The sequence below is a fragment of the Perna viridis genome, chromosome 4 (genome assembly GCF_037379345.1).
Source record: "Perna viridis isolate PV_CMFRI_1.1 ecotype Kerala chromosome 4, ASM3737934v1, whole genome shotgun sequence".
Lineage (NCBI taxonomy): Eukaryota > Metazoa > Mollusca > Bivalvia > Mytilida > Mytilidae > Perna > Perna viridis.
Window position 1 is genome coordinate 4,275,390 of NC_142448.1, and position 9,889 is coordinate 4,285,278.

At 31.9% G+C, this 9,889-nt stretch overlaps 1 protein-coding gene across 1 annotated transcript; it reads right to left on the minus strand.

Annotated features, from left to right (window-relative positions):
* Positions 1-1,608: 1,608 nt before the first annotated feature.
* Positions 1,609-9,291, minus strand: LOC148618500 (mu-type opioid receptor-like). The gene is made up of 2 exons (XM_088577544.1): positions 9,233-9,291; positions 1,609-3,334 (listed from the first exon to the last, which is right to left on the minus strand). Exon 2 carries the CDS (start codon positions 3,179-3,181, stop codon positions 2,219-2,221), a length of 963 nt encoding a protein of 320 aa, XP_088433670.1. The 5' UTR covers positions 3,182-3,334; positions 9,233-9,291; the 3' UTR covers positions 1,609-2,218.
* Between the last annotated feature and the right edge of the window lie 598 nt (positions 9,292-9,889).

Below are 9,889 nucleotides of genomic sequence, written 5' to 3' on the forward strand. Positions count from 1 at the left end.
TTTTTAAATATTCCGTGTAATTCAGAGTTACGGACAGACTTACCGTTTTAGAGTAGATTGTAAATCACCTTTTATACTGGTTGTTAATGATACAGAATAAATAATCTACCGTGAAGTAAAAACAAGAAGAGCATGGTTAGAACGAAGAATATGATATTTCTAATCCATAAGCTTTGTAAAGTCGTGCCTAAGGACGTTCTCAAGCTTTATTATTGTATTTATATAAGATGACGTTTAGAATACTTATGGTGTACAAAAGTATCTAAAGTTATATAGGCTTTCTGTTTAGTTGTTAGATACAATTTCTATAACAACAAATCGATTCTTTAACCAAGAACGATTTCTTCTTCAAGTAGTGGAAACCTCACATCTTGGTTATTAATGCTTTAGATATATCTTAAGCGGATGAATACTCTACATCACGAGTAGTGCATACTAACATCGCGTTTGAAACGTAATATCAAGGGGAAAGTGGCGATGGATTATTACGGCTGTAACAAAATTAACACATAAATAAGGTGACGTCTTAACTGAAGGCTGCATTCAAATTTGTTAAATTAATTCTTGAAATCTATAACTATATATAAACTAGAAATGAAATTTCATCGCAATAAATAACCGTTTTCCTAGTGAGTACCGAGAATGTATATCATTAAGTCGCATTGCTTGAATAAAATACTATAATGAGATCTTTAGATCTTTGGCAATGTTGATGTGGGACGTGTTGCAACGTATGATGAGAGAATGAGTTTAATGGTGTTCTTAACGATGTATTTTGATGTTTTGTGCCGTTGTTTGTATGGTCTTAGAATTGCCAGCTGATGAGATATGAATTGTTTGGTGCTTAAAATAATAATAATAAAACAAATAAACTTATATAAATTTATCAAAATTTCAATTTTTTAATATGTTTCTTGCTCACAGTGATATTTCAGGTCAATATATGACTTTACTGTGCTAAAGTGTTTTATTTAAATGTAAATATTCATTTAGCGACAATAGCGTGTAAATTTATAAAGATATAAATAACTAAATTATAGTCATCGTTACTTGAATACTAGTTCTTTCCCTTATATTGGAAGACAATGTTTTGAGATTATTCAGTTAAAGTAATTTGTCTGCTGTAATTTTTATCGACATATATAACCAAATCTAATAGAAGATAAATTATACTTTTATTTACAATAAAGATATTCAAGGAATACAACAAGCACTCTGTTAATGTGTTAAAAAAGACCAGATATATGTGTTAAAGAGTAATCAAGGGAACCAAGGTTATAGCGGTAATCAAAATAAATGTAATCCAGGAACAAAGACCAGACATGGTAAACAGACATACACAACAAAGAACATAAAGTAACTAAAATCATACATACAAAGTAGCAAATGAGCAACTCGGACTCCACTAAAAACTGGGAGCATGGACCCGGTGCACCGGTAGAGTAAGCGTCCTCTGCTTTTCTAGAAACACCCGCCGAGTTTCTCATAAAAAGTAAAGTCCGGGGTAGACAAAAGAGGAAAGGAAAACTATGACCCGTTGAACAAATCAGTTTTCATGGTGCAGATGGATATACCATAACGATCCAAGAGTTCATATTGACCACCATAAAACTTCTGTAGTGATGACTTCAATCTTGTAGCAACATAACCCTGTTCCAGAAGCCTATTTGTTAGAGTTCTAGCGCGATACAAAAAGTCTGCGTAGTTTCGGCAAGCTCTGGCATAACGTATGAGTTGTGATATGAACACTCCATGCGCAGGAGCCGAAGGGATGTTGCCACAGATGAAAGGAAAGTTGACAATTCTGAATGAAAAGTCATCACGTTTGTCGTAAAGTTTGGTCAATATCATGAACGAAACTGGATCATCACCTGCGGACATAGTAGGTTGGTAATAATGAAGTTTTATGTCTAAACTGCTTTTAAAGTTAAATATAAAAATGTTAAAACCTTTTCCTGTAGTTTATTTTTTAAAAAAATATTAGAAAATATATTATCAAATAATAGTAGGAACAATTTGCAAAGAAACAATAACAATATGAAAAGTATATCACTAAATTGGTTATAACATTTAAAAGATTTAAAAGATTGTATTATATACCTTATTGTTTCAGTTATTATATATATACACTATCCCAAAACTTTTAAGTTTTAACTGAACAGTTAAAGGGTTGTCGTAGCATTGAGTGGTAAGGATTGGACTTGACGTTTTGTGTTCTTCAGGTCGCCATTGATACATTAGTGGCGTTTAATGTTTCTTGGTTATCATTCCAACAGCCAAACATTTGTTTACAATATCTGTTGAAGTCACGACGTTTCCATGCGTATATAAATGGATTGACGATGGAGTTAAGTAACCCTAGAAAAACGAGCCAGTTTGCAACGTTAAATGTTGTTCCTGATGTATCATCAATGCCGATACCTTTCTGAAAGGGAAATGTTAAGTACGGTATCCAACATATTGTAAAGGCCAATGTCACTATTCCTGTCAGCTTTGCACCACGCACATCACGTTCCATCGTCTTGTGCTTTGTTGCGGCTGTTCCGGTCGTTGCTTCTGCTGGTTTAATTCTAGAGTAGTATCGCCATGCCACCTTCAGAATACAGATGTACATCACAAATGAGGCTATACTGAAGAGATATATTACAACTGTGGATACCAAGTAGTAGCTCCTAGGGTACAAGATCAAATATAAACATGGATTTCCTTCTTGCCATTTGTTCAAGCCTATAAATGGTAGAATGTGGTATATGAGAGGGACTATCCACAAGACAATACAGAGGCATACTGTTGTTTTTGTTGTCATTATCGACACATACTTGTGTGGGTGACATATAGCAATGTACCGATCACAGGTAGTAAATGTAACTGTCATCTGTGATACAAGTGTTGTAAACCCAATCAACTGGTAACGTAAAAAGCAAAGCATCATATCCTGAGAAATACTGGGAAAGAAGAAGTAAAATATTTGTATTCCTGCAGCTGTCCCAGTAAATAAATCAGCCACTGCAAGACTAACAATAAACTTGTTTGTATTGCTTTTTAGCTTCAGTTTCTTAATAAATATATACAACACTAACGAATTTCCCAGACATGAAATAATAAAAACAAGTTGTTGTAATGTAATAAAAGCGATTATTAATGGTGTAAACTTTATAGTTATGTCGCCCGTGTTATTCATATTTCAGTACAAACACTTTATTTTTTTCAGTAGTACTGGTGATCGGAAACGGTACCAAGTAATCTGCTTGTTTATTTCAAAAAAATAGTCTAGACCCATTGTGATTTTCAAATATTAATCCATGTTTATCTGTTCTGTTGTTTACAACTGAAGCTGCAATAAATAAGAAAGACGATCGATGTGAATAATTCATCAATATCTCATCTTTTAAATTGTAATTTTTTTTTCATTGTAGCACCACAACATATAATTTGTTGATTCTACTTTTTATCATAATTAATGTTAAAATAAAGGTGAACAGATTTATATTGGGGTCTGAATTTTAAAAAAAAAGTGTATTACAGTTAATATATAGAGTTATATTTTAAATATTGAAATATAAGTAAATGTCTATGCAATATATGTTATAATATGGCGAGACAGAAATTTAAGGAAATGTTTAAAAACAAATATATTAAATGCGAAATTGGTTATGCCATAGACGTCAGCTTTATTTGTAAGGACGATGAAAATCGAAGGATATTTTCTTTTTTGAGGCACGACCTCATTTTAAGTCGATAAGTCGAGAATTCAATGTGGATCCTGAAAAAACGTCAAAAGATCTTTTGGAGACAATCAGTTCAAGACTATTATCTGAATATAATAGCATTAAAACCTATGATTTTTCAACACTGTATACTTCTATTCCCCATACTCAGTTAAAATCCCGACTTAAAAACATTATACATCGTTGTTTTTCCAAAAAAGATGGTACACCTAGATACAAATATATAGTTCTTGGTAGAGATTCCTCATACTTTGTAAGAAATAATTCCAAATCATCTTCCAAATATGCAGAAGAAGAAGTTTACAAAATGCTGGAATTTTTAATCGACAACATATTTGTCCAGTGTGGTGGACGTGTTTTTCAACAAACGGTCGGCATTCCAATGGGAACAAATTGTGCTCCTTTACTTGCTGACCTATTTCTTTACTCTTATGAGGCTGACTTTATAGCTGATCTGATCAGAAAGAAAGAATATCGTTTGGCTAGATCCTTCAATCTCAGTTTCCGCTATATAGATGACGTATTATCTTTAAACAATCCTAATTTCGAGGATTTGATACATCGCATCTACCCAAAAGAGATAAAGGATACTACAGACACTGTGAAGTCAGCCTCATATCTTGACCGACACTTAGAAATCGATGGTAAAGGAAAACTACTGACCAAACTTTACGACAAACGTGATGACTTTTCATTCAAAATTGTCAACTTTCCTTTCATCTGTGGCAACATCCCTTCGGCTCCTGCGTATGGAGTGTTCATATCACTACTCATACGTTATGCCAGAGCTTGCCGAAACTACGCAGACCTTTTGTATTGCGCTAGAACTCTAACAAATAGGCTTCTGGAACAGGGTTATGTTGCTACAAGATTGAAGTCATCACTACAGAAGTTTTATGGTCATCATCATGAACTCTTGGATCGTTATGATGTATCCATCTGCATTATGAAAACTGATTTATTCAACGGGTCATAGTTTGCCTTTCTTCTTTTGTCTACCCCGGACTTGACTTTTTATGAGCAACTCGGCGGGTGTTTCTAGAAAAGCAAAAGACGCTTACCCTACCGGTGCATCTGGTCCATGCTCCCAATTTTTAGTGGAGTCCGAGTTGCTCATTTACTTTTGCTACTTTGTATGTATGATTTTAGTTACTTTATGTTCTTTGTTGTATGTGTCTGTTTTCCATGTCTGGTCTTTGTCCCTGGATTATATTCTTTTGATTACCGCTATAACCTTGATTCCCTTGATTACTCTTGCAATCGTAATTTCAGTACTGTACATTTGTATATGATTTGCATAGTGATGTATTACTACACCACTTTATGTTGCAGATAGGTGCTATCGAACCGTCATTTCAAGTTTAATACGGAATCAAATGTACCTCTTAAATACCACATACATGTGTTTTAAGCTACTTTTGCTTTTAACTTGAGAGCGGGAAGTTAACATATAAAGATGAAATGATTGGTTATAGAATTGAACTTTCTGTAATATAGCTGAGAAACGCCTAGTCTCCGAATCAGAGGTTGCTAGTTAAATTCGGGTCATTACGGATACTTATTTTAGAGCATATCGCAACCTCGCTCGAGTTCGTACTATTTCGGACTCACTCGAAGTTTGCCGCTTTCAGCCGATTGATGAACATTATAGTTCTAAAATGTCAAATATATTTTTGAAAAAGGACCACACTTATTTTGTTTGTAATCTACAAATGTACGATGTCAAAAAATGTGAAATGGAAAAGAACATCGACCTAAAACCTTTAGTTTCACTGCAATAAAATTAACGTTAAAACACTTTTGTGAATACGTTGCTTGACTGCTCTATGAAATATTTGAACTACCAAATGTTATTAAAAGACTGTTACGCCACTTTCTGCGTTTTAGCGGTGGATTGTAAGCTATGATATGTCAATGAAAGTGAAATGAAAGAAAATTACTGTTAGTAAAACAAAATCAAAAATTGTAACTTCGCCAAACTCTTTAACAACACATTTGTTGCAGTCGAATCAATATGCAAAAAAATCAGCATCATTTGTCACCGAATAATTTTTTGATAGATTTTATGTTTTAACGAGGAACATTAAGTACAATTATAAGCCGGAATGTAATTTATACTTTTGATGAGTTAATGTTCTGACTATTCAAGTGTTGTTATAAATATTGAACAGGTTGTTTTCATAGCATTGAACACGATAAACTAAGAAACTGTAATGCAGTGTTAAAAATCATCACAGAATTCATTGTTGTCTCCCACTGTCATTATATAGATATCGGGGGATCGCTCAGTAAACATGATACTCTATGCGTGACAATAAACTATTATTAAAGGATTGCGTCCCATTTCGTGAATAGCGATTTTTCACATTTGTTCTCATAAATAATGCGTTTTTATTTTATTATTTTAAGGGAGTATCTAATATCTTCTCTAAAATGCATTTGTCACTTTTGAATTTCTTTTAATTTTATTTGGTGTTTTATTTTGCAGCAAAATATATAAATTTAAATAAATTTTAACTTCATGTTTCATGGGAAGAATTTCAATGAACATATAGGTACCAGTATCGTATTGCATATCCCTGAGCGGGTGTACGTCAAAACATGGATGCCATAATAATATAGTGCATTTTCTTGAGCATATCTATATTCAGGTAACCTAAAGCAAGTAATACTCCTGCATAAAGGATAGTTTTCAAGTTACAACATATTTTAAGTATGTGGTTAGGACTTGAAATAGTCATTTTCCATACATTGCCTCTTATATATGAAAAAATGAATATTTTTTTTATTTTTTGTTTTTCTTTCAAATAAATAGCTAAAATGAGTTGCCATATAACTGTGTGGTTGATTTAAACACAGAAATGTCACAAAAGTCATCAGCCAATTTTTTAGTGGACTTTTTTTAGTGGTTCAAATGGACAGATTCTAATGCGGCAAGAAAAATAATGGTGTTTTTTCATTTAAAAACTGAATTTTTTCAAAAAGTATCTAAAGCAGACAATTGTTATTATAATATTTATACCAGTAAACTATATTTCTTGCATCATAGCTATCTGTTTTAAAGGAAAAGTCCTTTTCCTGTCACATTGAGGTCCATTTGTATCTGCCTGGGGTACCAAAATGGCTTAAAATCTGTATTTTCTGCATATGAAAAGCTATATTTTTTTAAAACTATGATATTGGTATAATTTTTTCTGGATTTATTATAATTGAAATGACCATATCTATAGTTTAAAACAGTTGGTTGTACCGCTCATTATACTTTACTTTACACAAGAGGCTCCCTTGAGTTAAAGACAAAAAAGGAGGTTCGGATATTAATATTTCCATATATGGAACTCACAAGTGGGGATTAAATAATGATTTGGAACTCATAGTACAGCTCATGTATCTACCATGTCAGAATAAACCACAAAGTTGCTTAGTTTGATTAATGCAGCAGCTTTTTATCAAAAGTAATATTTTCTGGCTAACATTGAGATATTAGTCTTATGCCTGGAATAGGGTACCTATATAAGAATTTTAATAGAAAACTCATGTTTGTAGCAGGGCAATGATATTCTGAATTTTCAGTATGGAAATGAATACTCTAGCAGAAAAACAACAACTTTTAGGACTATATTGAAATGTTTATTAGTCATAGGTACCAGTATCGTATTGCATATCCCTGAGCGGGTGTACGTCAAAACATGGATGCCATAATAATATAGTGCATTTTCTTTTTGCCTCTCTACAAACTAATGTTTTGTCAAAAGACATGAACAATGACTTAAAAAATAGAGCAAACATCACACTGTAAGATGAAGAACTTTTTTAAAAGAAAATCTAACATAATATCATAAAAATGTTCCACTGAAAAGGTTGGTTTGGTGAGTGCAAAACGAAAGTGAAAGTAGGGAAACTGGCTATTTATAGTTCAAGACTACTTTTCTGTCCAATCTTCGTGGACTCACCCTATTTTCTTTGCGGGAAATTATTTTTTCACATGTCCTTAGAAATGCTACATAAGTGAAAGTTTTATTGAATCAATTTACATATTTTTTAAAAAATCCTAAAAATATGCACTTCACTATAGAAGTCTATGGGAAAATTAATACGATACTGAGACCTATAGTAGCTTCATCAACAAAACTTTCGATCACTGAGATGCTTTGAATTTGCTATCAGAATGTCACTATATAAAACGTTTTGTTGAGTGTTATTTACCTTAGCTTTTGTGTACCCCCGTAAACATTATTTGGAATGATGCAATAAACAATATATACAAAGAGATTCTGAACCAAAAAAAAACATTATAAAAATCTGTTTCCCTTGTATAATTGTCAATAATTAAACAAAATGTCGAATAAAAAATACATTACCATTACCTGAATTGAAATAATTTATGATAAATATTATTTTTATTATCCTCCAATCTTTAATTCCGAAACACATGATATTAAAGATCTATATTTCCCTTTTGTTTCTATGTCTGGTTGGTTTTAAAAAAGTAATATATATATATCATTTATGGTATTGAATGTTTTCACGTTTTCCGCCGATAAACATTATTATTTTTGTCCCACATTCTGCTTTCAACCCCTTTTCCATCTGAAAAATAAAACGAACCTTAAAACCATTTCTACCATTATAAGTCTGGGGTCTTGATATCGATGGTATCCGACGATTTGTCTTAAAACAAATTAAATGACATATCTCAGATTATACACCAATTGTTTCTTAAAATGATCTTTTCGAATGCGTCTTATCACTTGTCCTTAGCGCTTTTTTCTCACTGTAATATGCAAACGGTTAAAGTATCAAATTTCTATGAACTTGTTTCGACAATCATATACACAAACAGCCCAATGTTAATAAACTACATTAAGTTAGTATACATACAATGTATATATGCATTATAAGCTCTAATCTTTAATTAATAATATATTTTTGAAAAATACAAAGTAGGAAATATAAAAGGTCATTTGATGAAATTGTTTAGAACAGATCACTTTTGTGTAATAAAATCTAAAATGTAATAATAAATTTGGCAATGACATTGGGCTGCATGCAAATACCACAAAATAATAAAAGTTATGAACCATAACTTATCAAATAAGTTGATATGACTTCAAACAACTGATTAAAAGTACTGAAGCTGGATAGAAATTTAGGGCATACCCTTAGTTAAAACTTTTTGTATTCCCATGCAAGACAAAAAATCCTACAATGGTCGAAGAAAAAACTACTGAAGTTGTGAAAGGAGACCGCTTTCCTTGTATTTTAAAAGACTATTTAAACATCATATACACGTTTTTAAAAAGAAAAATATTATACTACGAATTTAAACACAGTGATAAAATTCTCATTTCCCATTTGGTTTATTCGATAAAATTACGTATATATAGTCAACAGACAGCAATAAATATAAATAAGCAATGAATAAATAATATAAATATATAAATGAATAATTAAAACTTGCTTATAGACAGCACAAACCTGGCGTTGATACAATTATAACTTACCTTCCCTAGCTAGTAGTTAAACGTCTTTACCATATCTACCACCAGCCCTGATGATTAACTATAAATATGTTTCATTAATATTTGATGCTTTCAAATGCTGCTGATTGGCGATTTACCTGTCCTATTGATAAAGATGTCATCATTTATACTAATAAGACAGATATTTCAGGGCGGTAAACGTTTCAGGAATCAGTTGCATAAAGTTCTTGATTCTCTTCGTTAAAATGTGTTACAAAGAGCAAATGATTTACAAAATTAAATTAATTCAAGTTAGGGATTGATTAAACACTGTAACATCGATTTAACCACAGGATTTAAACATGTCACTTTTCATTTTAATTAGTACTTGCAATCAAAATATTTTGAGAGATACAAGAGCATGTAGGATAAAATACAACAGTTCATTAGCTCAAAAAATGGATAAGGCAATGAGTAAATTGGCAGGAGTTCGACCATATTTGCACTCAAGTAAAACCATAAAATGGTAGCACATACGACCGACTATAAAAATGTCACATGGTTCCATCATTAATACTTGATATAATTGATTTTGATTGCCTTTTCACCGTTTGACGACACGTACTTTCCGTTGTTACTGAAGAATCTTTGTAAATTCTTTGTTCGCTTTAGAGTGCTATTAGAAATTCACTTTATTTT